We start from the raw sequence: 21960 nt of genomic DNA, 5'->3' as shown, positions 1-21960 counted from the left end.
TCCTGGCCTTATTCCCTGTGGGGACGGTGCACCTGGCGTCAGGCCCTGCATGCCTTTCTTGCACAGCCTGGCTTGCAGCTCAGCTCCCACAGGGACACACATGAACTTGACACCCAGCGCTACCTCTCTGGTCTCTCAGGAAGCCAGCCTATGCTGCCCCTGGCTCCCACACAGAGTGGCTCAGCCAAGCAGGTCCCTCGGGGTCCCCTGGGCCCAGCTGGAGGAACAGGTTGTCTCTCCAGGCTCTCGGCCGCCCGCCCAACCTGGCCTAGCCCCAGCTTGCCTTCTAGCATCGAACAGCTCCCCTCCTCTCCCTCCCAACTCTCTGGAACTGGGCTGGAAGAAGCACCAGAGGCGTACAGGGCTGGGTAGCCAGAGGGGCCAGGTCCAGGGCGTTTGTAGGATCTCCAGATCTGAGGCAGGCCGTGTACAGGTGCCTCCACTGGGAACTGGTTAAGAATGAGAATTCCTCTGCATCTGTGCCCCCCTGCTTCCTGTGGGCTGCCCACCTCACCAGGGCACAAGTCCAGGGGAAACAGTCTTCAAGGAGAGAATTGGGGGCGATTTGGTACACAGGCCTCCTTGCCCACCTGCTCTGCTCACAGCAGGCATCATTAATTGATCTTAGCACTCTCCTCCGCTGTCACACCCTGATGGGCCCTAGAACCTCCTTTGTTCATCTGGAGGCAGCGTGATAGATGACACCTGCCTGCCATTCCTGTCCCAGAACCCAGAGGGCTCCGTCATTCCCAAGTTGTGTCTCTGCTCAACTTCTTGGCCAGTTATCTCCCCATATGATTGGTCCTCAGGGAGAGGTTCAGAGCTGAGGACAGATTTCAGCAAAGGGCGAGAGGCCAGCAGGAAGATGCCATGAAGCCAGGCCTGAGCCCCTGGGCCCTGCTGAGTTTACAGGATCTCCCCAGGCCTGAAATCTAGGACCCATCATCGCTTCTCTGCCGCAGGCCGCGTGGCGGGTTAAGGCCATGGTCTGCAGCCCCAGTGCATGGGTTCGAATCTGCTATCTGCTACTTGCTAGCTGGGGCCTTTGACCAGGTGGCTTAACCTCTTGGCCTCTGTTTTCCCGTCTGTGAAATGGGGATAATCAGTCAGTTCCTTGTAGGGTGCTGTGAGAATAAATGAGTGAACATGCTTAGATTCATGTCAGCCGTGGAGGCCTAAGAGAGCGTTACCTCTCGGTATTACCCTTTCCACGCTCCGCCTGGTAAGTAGTTCTGCCTGAGCGTGGCTGCTCAGCCAGCCAGCGCACAACTGCTGCTTGCACTGGCTCTGTGGGCTTCTGATCCTGACTCAGCTAAGTATTTGCTGGTGAACTCAGATAAGCCCACTGGTGTGTCTGTACCTCAGTTTCCCCTCTGTAAAATGTGTCTGGCAGCAGTCTCTGTATGAGCTTAACAGGAAGCTCATGGAGGCCATGGGGTGCTGAGCACAGTGCCTGTGCTGAGTACCACTCAGCAAACTGAGGCTGACGCTGTGGTTGTTATCTGGAGGGTCTGGGCTTATAACCCCCCACTGCCTGCCACAACACACACAGGCACACACACACATCCATGCACTCACACACACATGCACATACACGCACACACACACGCACAGACATCACAGGTTACCTCCTTCAACATTGTGTACAGGCACATACACACATCCATGCACTCACACACACATGCACATACACACACGCACACACATCACAAGTTACCTCCTTCAACATTGTGTAGAGCACGAGCCAGCAAGCTTTTCCTGCAAAGAGCTAGAAAGTAAACATTTTAGGCTTTGTGGGCCAGACAATCTCTGTTGCAAGCACTCAGCTCTGCCATAGACAATAAATAAATGAACAGATGTGACCACGCTCCAGTAAAAGCGTATTTACAAAGTCAGATTGTGGGGCCAGGCGTGGTGGCTCACGCCTGTAATTCCAGCACTCTGGAGGCCAAGGTGGGAGGATCTCTCGAGCCCAGTAGTTCAGGACCAGCCTGGGCACACATAACAAGACCTCATCTCTACAAAAACAAAATATAAATTAGCCAAGCATGGTGTGGTGACACATGCTTGTAGTCCCAGCTACTTGGGAGGCTGAAGTGGGAAGATCCGTTGAGCCCAAGAATTCAAGACCAGCCTGGGGCAGCATAGCAAGACCCCATCTCTACAAAAGTAAAACAAATTAGCCAGGCATGGTGTGGTGGTGGGCGCCTGTATTCCCGGCTACGTTGAGAGGCTGAGGTGGGAGAATCACTTGAGCCCAGAGGTCAAGGCTGCAGTGAGCTGTGACAGCACCAGTGTACCCCAGCCTAAGTGACAGAGGGAGACCCTGTCTCAAAAAAAATAGGGGGCAAACAGACCCTTTGAGATACCGTTTGCCACCTCCTGGCTTAGAGGCCTGTCCAGGGACCTTGGCTTGCTGGGCTTGGTTGAGTGCCTATGGGGTTGCAAAGCCAGAGGGTCCCGTTCTCATCCTCAGGGGCAGCTGAGAGCCCCCAGCTCAGACCTCGAGACCCCCTCCCCTGCTGAGCAGAATACCATGGGGTTACAGAGCAGCGCCCAGGCAGGCAGACTTGGGGGGCTTCCCAGAGGAGCCCAGGCTGTCACAGGCCACCACTACTGTGGGTGCAGGAAGGCCGTTTGAGTGGGGTCAGCCAGGGCTTCCGAGGTCTGACTGCCCCACCTCCTGCCCTCAGCAGAGAAGCCTGTGTTCTTCCCAGCCTTCGCAGCTGAGGCCCAGAAGCTGCCTGGGGAGCCCCCTTGCTGGACTTCCGGCCTGCCCTTCCCCGTGCCCCCCCGTGAGGTGATCAAGGCCTCCCCGCATGCCCCGGACGCCTCAGCCTTCTCCTACGCTCCACCTGGTAAGTAGCTCTGCCCGAGCTTGGGCGTCTCCTTCAGCCAGTGCACAATCGCTGTTTGCACTGGCTCAGAGCTGCACACAGAAGCATCTTAAAGCCTCCTGGGACCCAGCTGGAAGGACAGCCTGGTCAGTGGAGGGAAAGGGGGAGATCTTTTAAGAAAGCTGCCCCAGGATTGAGATTGAAGCCACTGGCAAGAGGGAGCCACAGCAGGTGCTTGAGTTGGCGAGGGGCAGGCTTGGAGTGGGAGCTATGTTTTCCATTGACGGCTTAGAGCTAGAGAATGGGCAGATGGCAGAAGAGCCTGGGGAGGGAGCAGAGGCGCTACCTTGGTTCACAGACTCTGTGAGGCTGCATTTCAGCCCTGTTCTAGGTCCTGCAGTCCTGCTGGGCCTCGCCAGCTGTAAAGCAGCACAGCCGGGGGCTGGTACAGACTGCTGTTGGTAAAGGCTGGTGCCGAGGGATGCGTGGGCCAAGGGAGCCAGAAGAACAGGGAAAGTCATGCCAGGCAGACGGAACAGCATGTGCAAAAGCCCAGAGGCAAGAGAGAGCAGGCAAAGCTTGAGAAACTGAATCTGGCCACCACTGCCGAAGCTTGGTGCCCAGTGAGCTGGGGAGACCCAGGGGCCAGGTCAGGCGAGCCTGAAGGCCAAGTCGGGGGCTAAGACTTTCTCCTGAGGGCAGTGGGAGCCATCGAGGGCACACAGCACGGGGAGGGTGTGCACCAGTAGACTTTTCCAAAAAGGTCCTTTTGGTTCCTATAAGGGGAAGGGGCTACTGGGGGCTACAGTGGAGATGGGGAGACAGGGGATCCAGGTGAGAGTTGAGGGTGGTTGGATCAGGGCCTGGGCAGCGGGTGAGGTGGGAGGCTTCCCCAGGATAGTGGTGTATGCACCTAGGACCCGGGTCACTAATGAGGACAGAGCCGGGCAGGGCAATAGAGGGGCGCGGGTGGATGGGCACTTCCTGGCCAGGACAAGGAAGAGGTGGGGTGCAGCCTGGGGCGTGTGTCCAGCAGGGAAGTGGCAGCTCCTGGGCCCCACAGTTGATGGACATGTGCTCCACAGGTCACCCGCTGCCCCTGGGCCTCCATGACACTGCCCGGCCCGTCCTGCCGCGCCCGCCCACCATCTCCAACCCGCCTCCCCTCATCTCCTCTGCCAAGCACCCCAGCGTCCTTGAGAGGCAAATAGGTGCCATCTCCCAGGTGAGTGGTAGCCCTTCCTTTCTTGGGGGCTTGGTCTTCTTATCTGTAAAGTGGGGGCAATGGGACCAGTGAAGTCTGGGGGCGGGGGGGCAGGCTCTCGGGGGCCTGGGTCATCTCCACTCAGGCATCTGGGATCTGAGCTGGCTGGGTCCTGCCCCAGGCACTCAGGGCCTCGTCCCTGGGGGGTCACTCTGTATTGCAGTCAAGGGCACGGCTCAGAAACCAGGCTGTGTGGCCTCAGGCAAGTTACTGAACCTCCTGTTTCCCCCACTGCGAAATGGAAGGGCAAATGCAAGGGGCTCAGAGGGCATGGCCCCTTCACAGGTGAGGGGGCCGAGGCTTGGGAGCAGCAGTGACTTGTCTGCCGTCACACAGCTGGACAGCAGCCCTGGCCTCTGAGCCACCCGTGGGCTTTGTGAACAGGAGCGTCAGGCACTCTGGACTGTTGGGGAGGGACCAGGGTGCCCCCATGACCCCGCAACTCCACCCCTGCAGGGAATGTCGGTCCAGCTCCACGTCCCGTACTCAGAGCATGCCAAGGCCCCGGTGGGCCCCGTCACCATGGGGCTGCCCCTGCCCATGGACCCCAAAAAGCTGGGTAAGGCTCCTGGCCCATCCATCTGGGTGGCTCAGGCTGGGCTCTGGCTGTCCTGTGGGTGGGGCGGGGGAGGAAGGGGTATCTTGGCCCACAGAAATCCAGGTAGCAGCTGGGAGGTCCCCACGCAGCAACCCTGGCTGGAACATGGTGGGGAGGGGCAGCGCTTCCCAGCCCTTGGCTCAGGTTGGGTGGGGACAAGCCTCCCGGGACCCTTCTCCGACAGCACGTGACTCGCTCCTCTTACTGGTCCTCAGCGCCCTTCAGCGGAGTGAAGCAGGAGCAGCTGTCCCCACGGGGCCAGGCTGGGCCACCGGAGAGCCTGGGGGTGCCCACGGCCCAGGAGGCATCCGTGCTGAGAGGTGAGGGCCCTTCTGCCCTGGGCCCCCAGTGTCTGCCCCTGTTCCTCAGGTGCCCAAGGGGCCCTTTATTCAAAACCTGCTGGGAAGCGGCATCTCCCAGAGGGTCTGGGGGCCCCTCTTCACAGCCATCTCCCTCACCATTTAGGGGTAGGGGGACTCCCTCTGCGTTGAAACAACTAGCACAACTTGTGGGTCGCTCAGTCAGGGTGGCTCTCAGGACCGGGGCCTGAGGAAGGAAGGGCCACAGACACCCCCTCAGCCCCATATCTTGTGTCTTCCAGGGACAGCTCTGGGCTCAGTTCCGGGCGGAAGCATCACCAAAGGCATTCCTAGCACACGGGTGCCCTCGGACAGCGCCATCACATACCGCGGCTCCATCACCCACGTAGGTGTCCTGGGGTGCGGCATGAAGGACGGGTTGGGACCAGCACGGGGCCAGCCCATCTTATAACCCCTTGTTGTCACCAAACCATTAGCCTCAGCTGATGGGGCGATGACGGGGGGACAGCAGTTCACTCCATGAACTTTCATCTAGTCTGCATGGAGTCAGGCACTGGGATTGCCAAGCACAGCTCAAAACTCTGCCTTCAGGGAGCTGCCATGTGGTGGAAGGAAACAGACCAGGGTAAATAACTAGGCTGGTGAAAACTGGGCAGGCAGGCAGAATGTGAGCATGCCACGGCTGAGAATGCCTGGCCAGGGGCGTTGCTTAGACAGGGAAGGAAGGTGACATGTCAGCTGTGGCCAGAAGAAATTGAGGGTGCAAAGCCATGCGGGAATCTCAGGGAACACCATCCCAGGCTCGGGGAACAGCACGTGCAAAGACAGAGTGTGAGAGGGTTCCTGAATTGTGCCAGGACTGGTGCCCCAACCTTGCAGCTGATGAGTTATGGACCCAGGGTCTTGTGCCACGTGTGTCTGGCTCTCAAACACAGTGACAGAGCGTGGGTCCACACACGTGCACACGTGCATGCATGTTCTAACAGTAGAGCTTCGGGCAACAGGATGGTCCACAGGGAGGTGTTTTTGACTCAGGCAGCGTCAAATCCCACCACAGAGGAGCCATTTACACTTTGCCCTTCTCTGAAATCTGTAGGTTTTAAAAATCTGAGCTTTCAAAGGCAGCTGTGCTGAGTGGGAAGGGCAAGCGCTTTGGACAGAAGTCAGGCTGAGGGCCCTCAGGTGGCAGCTCCACCACCTACTCAGACAGGCAGCGGCCTGCCCTGACTCCGTTTCCCCTTTGCTAACAGTATTCCTGGGAGAGTCATTCTCCTGAAGTCGTAGGGACCTTTGAAGTTCCCAGGCATCCACCTGCTCTGGGTTCCTGAGTGGCTATGACCCGCACCCTTCCTCGAACCTCCCAGTGACACACATCTCTTTGATTGCTTTTGGCAGAGAGCCAGCTGCCAAAACATGTGAGACAGGCAAAGGTCAAACTTCCCTGCAGTCTCACTACCAGATAGTGAGGAAGTCAGCGTGTGGCCCACACACACAGAGCCGTTCATTAACCGAGTAGGTGCCACAGGCAGGGACCACGTGGTTCACAGCTGGCGAGGGAGGCTCAAGGAAGTCCCAGCCGCCTGATCTTCCAGGGACTTCCTGCCCATCTTGGGAGTAGAGTTCATTGGGGCCAAGAGCAAGAGGCTACAGGCTCATCTCCTGGAAGCAGACGTTATGCAAACAGAAGCTTCCCTGTTAATGGGAGTCTGTCCAGTGTATTCACCCGAGATGAACAGAATTCCACTGGCTGGATTTCTGTTCTCTGTCCATGTCCCTGAAGATGGCACCTCTAAAATACTATAGCTCAAAAACATCAAGCTGGGCACGGTGGCTCTTGCCTGTCAACCCAGCATTTTGGGAGGCCAAGGTGGGAGGATAGCTTGAGCCCAGGAGTTTGAGACCAGCCTGGACAAAAAGAGGCCTGTCTCTACTGAAAATTTAAAAATTGGCTGAGCATGGTGGCACATACCTGTAGTCTCAGCTACTCAGGACTGGGAGGCAGGAAGATCACTTGAGCCCAGGAGTTTGAGGCTGCAGTGAGCTATGATGGTGCTCTACACTCCAGCCTGGGCAATACAGCAAGACCCCTTCTCAAAAAAAAAATCAGATGCCTCAGTTTCACTATGGAGAGCCCCCCCCTTTTTAAATCATTTATTGTGATATTCAGTAAGCCACTGATTTCTGCAGTACAAACCCAGTTCTGACATGGACCATCTGATGTTAGGGCTGGATACAGAAAGGGGTGCACTTGTATTAGCTGCCTCTTGGGGGGCTTTTCCTGCCAGGATGCTGCAGGAATCCTATGCTTTCCTGATGGGAGAGGTGGCTGCCCCGAGCTGTCACCTGACTTAGCACCTATTGTGCCACACTGTTAGTGCACAGGTGTCTTAAAGCACAGAAGGGAGATGCCGCTCAGAGTATTTGCTTTGAGAAGTTCGTGGGGAGCTCATCGGAATTCAGGGCATCTTGCTGTTGCCCTCCACAAAGACCAGGATCTGCGATGAACACCCCGGGGTACCAGGTGCTGCCCCAGGGGATGTCCCCAGCCGAGCGAGTCCAGCCAGAGACTCAGAGCTCACTGGTCAAGGTCTTGGGACATAATAGAACCCCTGCCGTTGAATCTGCTCCCGGAATCCTAGAAAGAGAAGAGGGATATTGAGATTTAGGGACCCCTTGTCCGTGCCAGATGCCTTGGAGAATCGTCAATGCAGAACGTCTCCATTTTGTGGATGTGCAAACTGAGGCTCAGAAAGGAGGTCCCACAGCAACTTGGTAGTAAAGTTGCTGTTTGACACCCAACGTTCTGACTGCAAAGTCACATTCTACTCTGATGCTTGTGTTCTTGAAAGTCACCCAAGGCGGGATGCTGCCCCACGTGGCCATCTCCTCTCTGCTTGAACACATCCTCCAACGGGGAGCTCATTCCCTATATGGCAGTGGTTCTCAGTTGGGGGAAATGTTGCCTTCAACTCTCTAGGGACATTTTCGATTGTCCTGACTTGGTGAGGGACACACTGGGGAGGCATGTACTATTGGCATCTAGTGCTTTGAGGCCAGGGATGCTGTCTAACAGCCCTCAGTGCACAGGACAGCCCCACAGCAAAGAAGGGTCCAGCTCCGGCTGTTAGGAGGGCTGAGGTGGAAAACCTGGGTTAGAACTAAAATTTCTGGTGTCCTGCCCTGACGTGAGTCCTTGTCCTGGTTTTAGGAAACCAAAGTGTATGACGTGGTCACGGGCACAGCACAGGAGCAGAAACCCCAGCGTCCCGCCAGTTACCGTTTTCGGTAACTGAATGTCAAGGCTCTGAGAAGTAAACCCCACGCAGTGGTGGGGACACAGACTCCAGGACCAGAATGCCTGGGTTCAAGTCCCCGCCTGCCCCTCATTAGCCAGGTGACCCCGGGTAAAGTCACTGTGCCTCCCTGTGCCTCGGTTTCCCCATCTGAAACAGGCATAATCAATAGGGTTGTCTTAGGGTTGTTTTGAGGATTAAATGAGCAAATCCATAGAGAGCACCCAGAACAGTGTCCACTCATGGGAAGCACTTGACAAGGGATCTTCATTCTTCAGGTTCCTCTTAGGGTTTTGTTCCATGCAAGCTCTTACCCATTTGAGACAGTGTGTATGGACACGCGTGTGCATCGGTGGGCACATGAGCTTGTAAGCACGTCTTTGCCTGCGTTTGAGTTGAGAGGGGTCCTGGGCTGCAGCCTTCTGGGCGCTCACCCCTCTGCACCTGCAGGGCACGCCAGCTGACGTCCTGTACAAGGGCACCATCACCAGGATCATCGGCGAGGACAGCCCGAGTCGCTTGGACCGCGGCCGGGAGGACAGCCTGCCCAAGGGCCACGTCATCTACGAAGGCAAGAAGGGCCACGTCTTGTCCTATGAGGGTGAGTCGCAGGAGGAGAGGAGGCGCAGGACCAGGGGAGGAGTGTGTTGGCCCACTGAGGTAGCTTCACAGGGAGGCAGGGCTGGGTTGACATCAGAAAGCACAATCTGATAGGTGGTGACTTCCCCATCCCTGCAGGTATGCAAGCCAGCAGCAGGGAAGCGCTGGCCTTAGCTGCCTCCCACCTCCGCCCAGTTCTTTACAATTTAGGAAACAAACTTGTGGCCAACCTTTTTAGAAGCATAGGAGGGAAACTGAGGCCCGGAACAGAAGCCCGAGCTCACGCCGCCAGGCCTCCAGCACCGTACTGACAAACCACGCACTCTCTCATTGGCCATGAAAGAGGCCATGGCCAGAGTGCCCCTCGTCCCACTGTGTTCCAGGCTCTTGCTGCAGAGCCCCCATCCTCTCCCTCTCTAGGCACTGGGTTCCAGAACCAGGAGACCCTGCCAGGAAGGAGTTAAGGGAGTCGAGTGCCGGGAAAGAGAATTTCCTGGCAGCCTAGGGCACCCAGGGGTGTGCAGATGAAAGCTGCTAATGGGCGCCTCTCTCAGCACTGCAGCTGCAAGGCCCGGAATTGCCTCTCCTCCATCCGCCTCCGCCTGTGCCCGCGGCCCCCTCCCCAGGCCTGGGAAGTGGAGGTGGCACCTTGTGGCTTAGGAACATATGCGCTCCCTGCTGCCACGGAGAGAGCCTTGGAGACAGGCCTGCAGCTGTGTCTTGGGTGCCAGCTCATGCCCTGGTGCCCCTGGACTGAGTGCCCTGGGGGTGGCGGGAAGCCTGGGAAGGGCTGGTGGCGGGGTTAGTCAAGGGCTTGTCTTGAGAGGTCACTGGGTAGAGTCCCACCTTGGGACCCCAGACCAGTGCCTGAGCCTTTATAGGCCTTGAGTGTGTCGTCTTCATCATGGGTTTCAGTCGGGTCCTTCAAACTCTCGTCTGCTCCCTGGGCCAGGTAGGCAGTGCGGGCAGTGGCAGGTGTGAGACACTAGGGAGTGGGGAGGACTGTGGTGCCTGCCCACGCCGTCCACTCCCCTGCGGCCACCGGTCAGCCAGGCTTCTCATCTCTCCGTTTTTATCTGAAATCTCCCAATGTTTAAACATTGGCAATTAATTTGGAACGTTTTCTGGACAGCAACCCAGTACCCTCCTGTTGGCAACCCCTGGAGTAGCTCCTGGGCCGCGGGCCACACGAAGCAATGGTTGAAAAGCCCGAGAACCTGTCAGTTGGTCATTCCCTCTGAGGGGTGGGGTGGAGGCCCGCGGGGCTCGTTTCTGATAGCTCTGGACTCAGCTGCCCTGAAAGGAGAGCCCTGGCTAGATGGGCAAAGCCAAGCCTTTACCTTCGGGGGCCACCTCCGTCTGTTCAACCCTCTGCCTGTCCGGGAAGCAGTGAGCCGGGCCCATCTGGGCTCCTTTGGCCTCGTGAGGCCACCCCTGCCACGGAGACTCCCTCACCACTGCCTGCAATACACACCTCTCCGTGCACACGCAGACTTGTGGTCGGACACTCACATGCACATCGACACAGGTTTCTGGGTGTGACATGTGTACACATACAAAGCCGTGTACTGCCTGCACCTGGTACATGTGTGTACATGGACCCACTTAGTTCTCAGCAGCCAGGATCATGTGCATGTGCCCACATCCACTCCTGCACACACAAGACCTGTGCCAGTGCACACGCGTGCTCCTGCCTGCCCGCACGTCCACACTGCTGATGCGTTTTTGCTCACGTGCATGTGTGTGCACATGTTCATGCCCCATGTCGGCACCTGTGTGTGTGGACACAGACTCACATGCTCATGTGGTCGCAGGCACACCCTTGCTTCCAGACAGAGCACCCTAGAGGGCTAGGGTACGGGGTGCAGGCAGCGTGCCCTGCTTCTCCCACTGTGCAACCCCCTGGAAAAGCTCCTGGGTCCTGCTGGCAGGCCCCCGGGGACTACAGGCTTCGGGCTCCCTCTGGAGGCCTCGGCTGTGAGGCCTTGTGACAAGGCCAGCTGGCTCCTGCCTACCGGCTCTGCCTGTCTTGCCTGTCCTGCCTGTCCACCGCGGTCCTGGGCCCGTGCACGCTGTCACCCCGTGCCCAGCTCCTCACCGAGTGCTTCGTGGTTTCCAGGTGGCATGTCTGTGACCCAGTGCTCCAAGGAGGACGGCCGAAGCAGCTCAGGACCCCCCCATGAGACGGCTGCCCCCAAGCGCACCTATGACATGATGGAGGGCCGCGTGGGCAGAGCCATCTCCTCAGCCAGCATCGAAGGTGATAGCAGGGAGGAGACTTCATCTCTCGGTGCCCCCTGGTGGGTGGTGGGGGGATGGCTGACCCCATTTTACAGATGGGGAAACTGAGGCTGGGCTTTCTGAGGCTCCATCTGGAAGTAGCGCAGGGACCTTCAAGTGCTGGGTCCTACTCCACCATCATCACGGGGACGACCACTGGTGGCTGTAGACACTGACCCCTGTCACTGCCCAGTGCCGGCTCAGGGACCCACGGAATGATGGCCTTACCCTCTCCCACCCAGGTCTCATGGGCCGTGCCATCCCGCCAGAGCGACACAGCCCCCACCACCTCAAAGAGCAGCACCACATCCGCGGGTCCATCACACAAGGTACCGCCCCGTTCCCTGCTGCCTGGGTGCCCCCAACAGGTGTACAATCAAGTAGGGCGCGGGAGGGGAAAGACACAGCCAGAGTGTGGTGGGAACTCAGGACAGGTATGCAGAAAGGCCTGCAGCACACACGTACATGATCAGTACATGAGCTACGGAGCAAGGGTGTCTCTTATTTGAAAACAAAAATGAAAAGCAAAATACCACCGATCACCCCTCTGCTTTTAGGTGTCACACAGCAACTGCCCTGTGCTTGGCACTAACCCAGGTGCCGCCTGCATATCGTTTTACAGAACATCCTGGTGAGGCACATGCGATTGAGAGAGGCTTGGAGAGCTCTGAGAACTCTTTCAGGTTCTCACGGCTGGTCCATGGCACAGTCAGCTACTGTGAACTTGGCAGCTCTGTCGTTTTTATTTTTTTATTTTTATTTTGTTGTTGTTCTTGTTTGAGACAGGGTCTCACTCTGTTGCCCAGGCTGGAGTGCAGTGGCACGATCTCAGCTCACTGCAGCCTCTGCCTTTCAGGCTTAAACAATCCTCCCACTTCAGCCTCCTGAGTAGCTGGGACCACAGATTCACACCACCACATCCAGCTAATTTTTGTATTTTTGTAGAGATGGGGTTTCGCCATGTTGCCCAGGCTGGTCTCGAACTTCTGAGCTCAAGCTATCTGCCTGCCACAGCCCCCTAAAGTGTTGGGATTACAGGCGTGAGCTACTGCACCCAGCCTGTGGTTTTCGCTTCATGATTTCATAGTGTTCATGACTTGCTGAGGTGGTTCAGTTAATATTCTCGTTTTGTGTACGAAGAAGCCGAGGCCCAGAGAGGTCAGATTACCTGGTCAAGGTCACACAGCAAGTGGGATTTGAACTCAGGCAGACTAGCTCCAGAACCCACCGGTGTGGAGGCTCTTGGTGGGTCTGGGCGGGGCGGGGCGTGAGGGTCAGTGCCGTCTGCCCGGCAGGGATCCCTCGGTCCTACGTGGAGGCACAGGAGGACTACTTGCGTCGGGAGGCCAAGCTCCTGAAGCGGGAGGGCACGCCTCCGCCCCCGCCGCCCCCGCGGGACCTGACTGAGGCCTACAAGACGCAGGCCCTGGGCCCCCTGAAACTGAAGCCGGCCCATGAGGGCCTGGTGGCCACGGTGAAGGAGGCGGGCCGCTCCATCCATGAGATCCCGCGCGAGGAGCTGCGGCACACGCCCGAGCTGCCCCTGGCCCCGCGGCCGCTCAAGGAGGGCTCCATCACGCAGGTACGGCCCAGGGCCAGGCACACGGGCCCAGTTCTAGGAGGGGTGGCGGTGGCTGTGGGGCACTGCCCTGGGCCTCTCCACATGGGGAAACCGAGGCTGAGAGCCCTCGCATACCTTACAGTCACCCAGCTGCTCATCACCGGGCCTCGGCTGTGCGTGTTCCGGGGCTGTGCAGGGGGCACGAGGCTCCTGACCTCATTCCACTGAACTCACATTGTTCCCATTCTTCAGGGAGAGAAACTAAGGCCCAGAGAGGCCAGGCAGGCTTCCAAGGCCACAGGACTAGACGTAGTCACGAGTAACTACCTCTGTTGAATCTTTGTGAGGGGCCAGGCGTGGCCTGGGGATGTTGCATGCATTCATTGTTTCACCCCCTAGCAATGCTCTGAGGTCGTTTTCTTAATGACCTTATTTTATTTGCTGAGTAAATTGAGGTTCAGAGAGGTTCAACGACTCACCCAGAGTCACGCAGCAAATGCAGTTGTGAAACCCAAATCCAGATGTTCCTACAGCCGCAGCATCCACTGCACCCACGCAGGCTGCACCACAAGAGGCCCCAGTCCCCCCAGGCAGCCCCAGCTCAGTAGGGGAAGTTCGTGCCGATGGTATGAGGAGCTGCTCGGTGGAAAGCCCCTGAAGGCCACCGTCCTTCCACATGGGCAGAGGTGGCCTCCTGTGAAGGGGAAGGAGAGTGGGAGCCACTGTGGGGTTGTGGGGCTGTGAGGCGGAAGGACTGGGGTGGGTGTCCCGGGAGGGGTTCCAGCTTGCAGGAAGGTTTTGAAGCCGGGGAGAAGGCGGAAGCAGTAAGATCCCTGATTGCCAGGGGAAGGGTTTGGCTCTCAGCCCCTAGGCGGTTCTGGAGTCCTTGGAAGCATCCACCGCATGACCAAGACAGGGGCCAGATTCTAGAATATTCTTTTGAAAAAACAAGGGCAGTTCCCCTTCTTATGAAAGTAATGAAGACATCCCTAAATACAGTTTTGTTGCTTGCAAAGCCCTAAAGTCCCACCGTATCAGTGTCTCCCAAGCCTGCTGAAAAGAGGCAAGGGACCTGGTGACCTGGCTACGAAGGTCCCACTCTGGACTGTGACCCTCCCATTTCCTCACCATCCTTTCTGTCTGGAGGGCAAACACCTCAGCCCTGACCTCAGTGTCCCCAGGGCTGAAAGCCTCAGGGCAGGTGGCATTGAGTCTGGGTGCTGACTTTCTCTGCTTGGCATTGGGTGGGCCATGGAGCATCCCAGACTGAACAGAGGAAGGTTTTTTACCCACATGAGAGTGTTGGGCTTCTTTCTCGCAAACTCCAGGGATCATCAGAGGGCCCACCACTCGCAGCAGGGAGAGTTGACTGCTGAACCTTTTACCCTTTTCTGCAGTCCCCCCAGGGAGCTTGGGGACCACGGTCAGGCCCAGGGTGGACAGGGCATTAAGTAACAAGTGTGCCCATCTCAGGGTTAGCAAAGCCTTGTGTCTCCTTGCCTCTGGAGGCATCAGGTGTCACTTCCATCTTATAGATGGCAAACTGAGGCTCAGAAGGGGGATGCAGCTGGTCTGGGCTGTGGCTGTGGCCAGGGCTGGAGCTCACACCCCCTCTGCCCCAGGGCACCCCGCTCAAGTACGACACCGGCGCATCCACCACTGGCTCCAAAAAGCACGACGTACGCTCCCTCATCGGCAGCCCCGGCCGGACGTTCCCACCCGTGCACCCGCTGGACGTGATGGCCGACGCCCGCGCACTGGAACGCGCCTGCTATGAGGAGAGCCTGAAGAGCCGGCCGGGGACCGCCAGCAGCTCGGGGGGCTCCATTGCGCGCGGCGCCCCGGTCATCGTGCCTGAGCTGGGCAAGCCGCGGCAGAGCCCCCTGACCTATGAGGACCACGGGGCACCCTTCACCGGCCACCTTCCGCGAGGTTCGCCTGTGACCACGCGGGAGCCCACGCCGCGCCTGCAGGAGGGTGAGTGGGGTGTGCATGGGCGTGAGCGGGGTGGGCGCCTGTCTGGAGAAGCTGTGCCTCCCCATCCACCGTTAGCTTAGTTTGTACCCGGGACATCCTTGCCACCCACGTTCCACCACATCCAAACCACCTGCAGGCCCGTGGGCTCTGCCTCCAATTCCAAACCCTGTCCAACTCCTTGCCACCTCCCAGACAGCCATGGTGTCTCACCTAGCTTCCCCCACGCCCCTCCCTCTTCCTGCTGTAATCCACTCTGCAAACAGCTACCCGCATACTTTTTAAAAATGCAAATCAAATTATTCCACTTCCCTGCTTTCATCCTTCTAGCAACTTCACACATTTTGCTATGGCCTTGGGGCGCCTGCCTGTTGGGGCCTTGCCTGCCTCTCGTTCAACCAGATTCCTTCGTCCTCCCTAGCCCCAGCCCCTGGGCCCCCTTTCTCTTTGTTCCCTGGCCATGCTCAGCTCGGTCAATTCAGTCTTTGCTGGGGGCCTTTGCATGGCTCCTCCTCTCTGCCTGCCATGTCCCCGCCTTCTAGATCTTTACTTAGTGAGTTTCTTTCCATCCTTCAGGTCTTTGTTTAAATGTTACATCCTTGGGGAGGCTTCTTCTAACCAGACCCCCTCTCCCCAGTTCATATCACATGCTGTGACATTTTAAAATTGTCTTCCGGCCGGGCATGGTGGCTCACGCCTGTAATCCCAGCACTTTGGGAGGCCAAGGCAGGCAGATCACCTGAGGTCGGGAGTTCAAGACCAGCCTGGTCAACATGGTGAAACCCTGCCTCTACTAAAAATACGAAAAAATAGCCGGGTGTGGTGGTGCACACCTGTATTCCCAGCTACTTGGGAGGCTGAGGCAGGAGAATTGCTTGAGCCTGGGAAGCAGAGGTTACAGTGAGCGGAGATTGTGCCGTTGCACTCCAGCCTGGGCAGCAAGAGTGAAACTCTTACCTCAAAAAAAAAAAAAAATGAAAGAAAATTTTCTTCCAAGCATGTTTCACTCTGTAATTCTCATTTGTTTGCTAGTTTATCACCTGTCTCTCACATTGAATGTCAGCTTGTGAGGGCTGGGATTTCTGTCTGTTTCGTTCACTGGGGTGACCCCAGTTCTCACAACAATGCTTGCCACATAGTAGAGGCTGCATCAATATTTTTTTATTGATTGAGTGAATGGATGAAAGAATGAATTTTTAAAAAACTATAACACAAAAGCAAATGAGTCAGTGAGCAAAAAGTGAACTAAGGCAATGAAGAAATGAAGGAGTGAATGAAGAGGCCTGGTCCTTGGGATCCCGAGGTCCCTACCCTCAAACGACTCCCCATAAACGCCGGCCCCAGAGGCCCTGCGTGGGGGGCCAGTGCAGGGGCCCGATGCATCCACCTTGCCCGCCCACAGGCAGCCTCTCCTCCAGCAAGGCATCCCAGGACCGAAAGCTGACGTCGACGCCTCGTGAGATCGCCAAGTCCCCGCACAGCACCGTGCCCGAGCACCACCCACACCCCATCTCGCCCTATGAGCACCTGCTTCGGGGTGTGAGTGGCGTGGACCTGTATCGCAGCCACATTCCCCTGGCCTTCGACCCCACCTCCATACCCCGCGGCATCCCTCTGGACGCAGGTGATTGCCCTGGGGCCCCCAGAACCCTGCAGTGGTGCTGAACAGGGCCAGGGACCTCATCAGTGTTCGCTCAGGGACTCCTTAGGCATCAACTGTCAGGTTCCCCTGGATGGGGAAACTGAGGCCTCGGGATTGGAAGATCCAACAGTGTAATCATGACCAGCTTAGGTTGGAGCAGAATTTCTCTTAGTAGTTTGCAGGACATGTGGGGTTAAACATTTCAGTGGTTTTCTTTTCCTGCAGGACTTATCAGTGCCTTTAGCAATGCAAAGGTATAGCATGAGGACTTGAGTATATGCATTTTTCAAATAGACATGATCTGAAAGTCTTTTTTAAAAGTTGCCGGGCGCAGTGGCTCACGCCTGTAATCCCAGCACTTTGGGAGGCTGAGGTGGGTGGATCACGAGGTCAGGAGATCGAGACCATCCTGGCTAACACGGTGAAACCCCGTCTCTACTAAAAATACAAAAAGTAGCCAGGCGTGGTGGCGGGCGCCTGTAGTCCCAGCTACTCGGGAGGCTGAGGCAGGAGAATGGCGTGAACCCGGGAGGCGGAGCTTGTAGTGAGCTGAGATCGCGCCACTGCACTCCAGCCTGGGCAACAGACCGAGACTCCGTCTCAAAAAGTAAAAATATAAAAAATAAAAATAAAAATAAAAAGTTGCATCCCTTTGGTGTGTTAATCTGCATTGGGATGTCCTATGTTTGGGACAACTTTGATGCAAAAAGCATCCTTCGTAGAAGTCACCCTCTTGTGTCCTGGCGTGATGTTTTCCTGCTGTCCGACGCTCAGTTCTGGTTTGTGCTTTGGGCCGCCACACATGTAGGTGGGAGAAGCTGTCCGGGTGCAGAAGTAGGGGGCATCCAGACAGGTAGAGCGACACCATCAGGCCTAGGTATGGCTGGTCTCACATGAGCTCCCCTCTGCCCCGCAGCCGCTGCCTACTACCTGCCTCGGCACCTGGCCCCCAACCCCACCTACCCGCACCTGTACCCACCCTACCTCATCCGCGGCTACCCCGACACGGCGGCACTGGAGAACCGGCAGACCATCATCAATGACTACATCACCTCGCAGCAGATGCACCACAACGCGGCCACCGCCATGGCCCAGCGAGCTGACATGCTGAGGGGCCTCTCGCCCCGCGAGTCCTCGCTGGCACTCAACTACGCTGCCGGTCCCCGAGGTGAGTGGCAGGCAGACCACCTCCACAGGGTTTGCCCTTATTCCCTAAGGACATGGGTGTGCCCCTGTGGCCTCGCAGAGGCAGCTAGACCTGGTCACCTTGTGTGGCAGACCTGAGTGGGTGGCCTGGGGTTGTGCATGCTGTGGGTGCTGGTTGGCATCTGGTAGGTGAGTGCACAGTGTGTGGCTCCTGGCTGCATTCTCAGTGGGTGCGCGTGCATCTGTGTATACTTTTAGGATACAGGGGCCTCAGGAGTTTAAAGAAAGATCAAAATGTGGCCATGCACAGTGGCTCATGCCTGTAATCCCAGCACTTGGGGAGGCCGAGGCAGGTGGATAACGAGGTCAGAAGTTCGAGACCAGCCTGACCAACGTGGTGAAACCCTGTCTCTCCTAAAAATACAAAAATTAGCCAGGCATGGTGATGCGCACCTGTAGTCCCAGCTATTCAGTAGGCTGAGGCAAGAAATCACTTGAACCCGGGAGGCGGAGGTTACAGTGATTGGAGATTGTACCATTGCACTCCAGCCTGGGCAACAGGGCAAGACTCTGTCTCAAAAGAAAAAAAAAGATGAAAACGTGAGGCTGTCTGGAGTTTGTTCCTTTGCCTCGTAAACAGCCCACAGCTGCTTTGCATGCACATGTTCCAGGGCCATCCTCAGAAATGCTTCTGGAATAACCAAGTTCTAGTTGGGGCTCGGCTGCAAAAACCGAAGTCACACTTAAGTATTTTGAACAGCGAGGGTTGAATACAGGGAATGGATTGTGTAGGCGTCAGAGGCTGAAGGGGCACAGAGGGCCTGAGATGGGAACCAGTGAGGGCAGCTGCAGGAGATGCCATGGCTCGGGCTTGGGAGCAGAAGAGGAGATGGGACTGAGAGAACCTGAGCGTTCAGAAAAGGGTTCCATGGCCGGTGCTGGGAGCCGAGGAGGGAGTGCCTGCCACCAGCTCTGCTGGCTCCAGAAGTGTGTGCTGTGCCCAGGAGGGTGATCTGGCCGGTGGGCAGCCTGGCCTCTCTCCTCCCTGTGGCTACAGCCCTGGCCCAACACCTCCCGCAGGCATCATCGACCTGTCCCAAGTGCCACATCTGCCCGTGCTGGTGCCCCCGACACCAGGCACCCCAGCCACCGCCATGGACCGCCTTGCCTACCTCCCCACCGCACCCCAGCCCTTCAGCAGCCGCCACAGCAGCTCCCCACTCTCCCCAGGTAGCGCCACCGCCCAGTTCGGGGTGGGGACCCCGGCATCCATGGGAGGCAGCTGGGGAATGGGCAGGCAGAGGCGCTGCTCTCTCTGCCCCACCCCAGAAGACAGAGCCAGGCTCTTCTTGGGCCCTGGGGCTGAGTCTCTGGCCTTTGGGTTTCCTAGGAGGTCCAACGCACTTGACAAAACCAACCACCACGTCCTCGTCCGAGCGGGAGCGAGACCGGGATCGGGAGCGTGACCGGGATCGGGATCGGGAAAAGTCCATCCTCACGTCCGCCACGACGGTGGAGCACGCGCCCATCTGGAGACCCGGTAGGGCATCAGAGTCCCTGCCCCCTGCCCCGGGACTCCTTGTGGCCCGCAGGAAGCCTCCCCCTGCTGATGCCACTGCCTGTCACCAGGTACAGAGCAGAGCAGCGGCAGCAGCGGCAGCAGCGGTGGGGGTGGGGGCAGCAGCAGCCGCCCCGCCTCCCACTCCCACACCCACCAGCACTCGCCCATCTCCCCTCGGACCCAGGATGCCCTCCAGCAGAGACCCAGTGTGCTGCACAACACAGGCATGAAGGGTATCATCACCGCTGTGGAGCCCAGCACGCCCACGGTCCTGAGGTGGGCCAGGTTGGCATGGGGGAGGGGCGGACAGGTGGATGGGTGGTCAGTAGGAGGATGAGCAGATGAGAGGTTGCTTGGTGGGAGGTACATGAGAGGTGGGTGGGTGGGCAGATGTGTGGGGGTAGAAGAATAGAATATGTGTGAGTAGTGGATGGGTGGGTGGTCGGGTTAGGTCGGCTAGGTGGGTAGGTAGGTCAGTGGGAAGTTAGGTTAGCTGCGTGGGTGGATGGATGGATGGGGGGGTGGTCGGGTTAGGTGGGTAGGTGGGTCAGTGGAAGGATAGATGGCTGGGTTAGCTGGTTGGATGGGTGGATGGTCAGATTAGGTAGGTAGGTGGGTGAGTGGAAGGACAGATGGCCAGATTAGCCAGGTGGATGGATGGATGGGTGGGTGGTTGAGTTAGGTAGGTAGGTGGGTAGGTGGAAGGATAGATGGCTGGGTTAGCCAGATAGATGGGTGGATGGGTGGGTGGTTGGGTTAGGTGGGTAGGTGGGTCAGTGGGAGGATAGATGGTTAGGTTAGCTGGTGGGTGGATGGATGGATGGATGGGTGATAGGGTTAGGTAGGTAGGTGGGTGGGTTAGCTGGGTGGATGGATGGGTGAGTGGTAGGTAGGTAAGTAGATGGGCAAAAGGATAGATGGCCAAGTTAGCTGTGTGGGTAGGTGGGTGGTAGGTAGATAGGTGGGTGGCTAAGAGGATAAATGACTGAGTTAGCCAGATGGATGGATGGATGGATGGATGGATGGATGGATGGATGGATGGATGGGTGGATGGGTGGATGGGCAGGTGGTTGGGTTAGGTAGGTAGGGGGGTGGGTGAGAGGATAGATGACTGGCTTAGCTGGGTGGGTGGGTGGTAGGTAGGTAGGTAGGTAGGTGGGAGAAAGGATAGATGGCCAGGTTAGCCATGTGGATGGATGGGTGGGTGGCTGAGTTAGGTAGGTAGGTGGGTGGGTGAGAGTATAGACGGCTATCTTAGCTGGGTGGGTGGTAGGGTTAGGGAGGTAGGTGGGTGGGTGAGAGTATAGACGGCTGCCTTAGCTGAGTGGGTGGTTGGGTTAGGGAGGTAGGTGGGTAGGTGAGAGTATAGTTGGCTGGCTTAGCTGGGTGGATGGATGGATGGGTGGGTGGTTTGCTTAGGTAGGTAGGTGGGTGGGTGAGAGTATAGATGGCTGGGTTAGCTGGGTGGGTGGATGGATGGGTGGGTAGGTGGTTGGGCTAGGGAGGTAGGTGGGTGGGTGAGAGTATAGTTGGCTGGCTTAGCTGGGTGGATGGATGGATGGGTGGGTGGTTTGCTTAGGTAGGTAGGTGGGTGGGTGAGAGTATAGATGGCTGAGTTAGCTGGGTGGGTGGATGGATGGGTGGGTGGTTTGCTTAGGTAGGTGGGTGGGTGGGTGAGAGTATAGATGGCTGAGTTAGCTGGGTGGATGGATGGATGGATGGATGGATGGATGGGTGGGTGGTTTGCTTAGGTAGGTGGGTGGGTGAGAGTATAGATGGCTGGGTTAGCTGGGTGGGTGGATGGATGGGTGGGTGGTAGGGTTAGGTGGATGATGGAATGGATGGTTGGATGAGTAATTGGGGGGATGAGTGGATGGAGGCCCAGGTGGATGGATGATGGGTTGGGCAGTGGGATGAGTAGATGGGGAGGTTGTTTGATTTGAGAATAGAATCTGTGGAGAGGAAGAGACTGAATGGGGGCTGTGAGGAAAGACTTTCCCAGTCCCCCACATTTAGCAAGGCCAGCAAGGGAAAGAGGTGTCCTTCTTGCGTGGACAAAGCCCCGAGTTTCTCTGAGATGAGAGAGGCCCCTGAGTGTCCTCTGGTGACACACACTCCAGAGATTGTGGGCAGAGGTGCTTCACCAGGGGGGTGGGGGTCACACCTCAACACCTTCCCTGCCCAGGACATTTTTTTTTTTTTTTTTTGAGATGGAGTTGTACTCTGTCACCCAGGCTGGAGTGCAGTGGTACGATCTCTGCTCACTGCAACCTCCGCCTCCCAGGTTCAAGTGATTCTCCTGCCTCAGCCTCCCAAGTAGCTGCAATTACAGGCATGTGCAACCACCCCCGGCTAATTTTTGTATTTTTAGTAGAAATGTGGTTTCACCATGTTGGCTAGGCTGGTCTCAAACTCCTGACCTCACGTGATCTGCCTTCCTCAGCCTCCCAAAGTGCCGGGATTACAGGTGTGCGCCACCAGCCTCCAGGACCTATTTAGAGGCAACTTACTCCTCCAAAATGAATTTTCATTCAAAAAAGTACCTGTGCCCCAACTTCCCGCTTGGGAGCCTGAAATCATACCCTCCCCTAATCATTATTTCAATTATGAAAAATGGCAATTTCCCAAAAGCAGTGGTGACTTTGTCACCCCTGACTCAGAGACCCAGCAGGTGCATGAAGCACTAATCCCTGGCTGTGGGGAGCAGGGTTCCACACACAGGCTCTGCGGCAGCCGATTCAAAAATATAATGGAAAAAACAAGCGCCTGCCAACTGCCCGCTCATGAATGAGGCTCTGGGAGGTAGAGTTAGCGAGAGATGGGGGTGCCCCCATGGAAACGCAGGGCTCCGGGAAGGCCGCGTAGGTGGAGCAGCCAGCTCCCA

At 57.3% G+C, this 21960-nt stretch overlaps 1 protein-coding gene across 37 annotated transcripts in view; it reads left to right on the top strand.

Annotated features, from left to right (window-relative positions):
• NCOR2 (nuclear receptor corepressor 2) overlaps nucleotides 1-21960 on the top strand; it is a 240969-nt gene that overhangs the window by 205460 nt on the left and 13549 nt on the right. For 23 of the 37 annotated variants that reach the window (XM_055239207.2, XM_055239216.2, XM_055239213.2 and 20 more), the window contains 15 exons: nucleotides 2694-2858; nucleotides 3923-4062; nucleotides 4558-4660; nucleotides 4915-5019; nucleotides 5301-5404; nucleotides 8763-8913; nucleotides 11032-11172; nucleotides 11435-11521; nucleotides 12488-12774; nucleotides 14376-14730; nucleotides 16130-16351; nucleotides 17286-17537; nucleotides 18596-18745; nucleotides 18906-19055; nucleotides 19145-19361. In XM_055239207.2, coding sequence (XP_055095182.1) covers nucleotides 2694-2858; nucleotides 3923-4062; nucleotides 4558-4660; nucleotides 4915-5019; nucleotides 5301-5404; nucleotides 8763-8913; nucleotides 11032-11172; nucleotides 11435-11521; nucleotides 12488-12774; nucleotides 14376-14730; nucleotides 16130-16351; nucleotides 17286-17537; nucleotides 18596-18745; nucleotides 18906-19055; nucleotides 19145-19361 — 2629 coding nt within the window. The remainder of the gene's footprint in view (nucleotides 1-2693; nucleotides 2859-3922; nucleotides 4063-4557; nucleotides 4661-4914; nucleotides 5020-5300; nucleotides 5405-8762; nucleotides 8914-11031; nucleotides 11173-11434; nucleotides 11522-12487; nucleotides 12775-14375; nucleotides 14731-16129; nucleotides 16352-17285; nucleotides 17538-18595; nucleotides 18746-18905; nucleotides 19056-19144; nucleotides 19362-21960) is intronic. The other 14 variants (XM_063614591.1, XM_063614599.1, XM_063614593.1 and 11 more) reach the window with 2 other exon arrangements.

The sequence above is a fragment of the Symphalangus syndactylus genome, chromosome 13, assembly GCF_028878055.3.
Source record: "Symphalangus syndactylus isolate Jambi chromosome 13, NHGRI_mSymSyn1-v2.1_pri, whole genome shotgun sequence".
In the NCBI taxonomy this organism is placed as follows: domain Eukaryota; kingdom Metazoa; phylum Chordata; class Mammalia; order Primates; family Hylobatidae; genus Symphalangus; species Symphalangus syndactylus.
The sequence above is the reverse complement of the archived record's forward strand: the minus strand, read 5'-3'. Positions and strand labels throughout refer to the sequence as shown.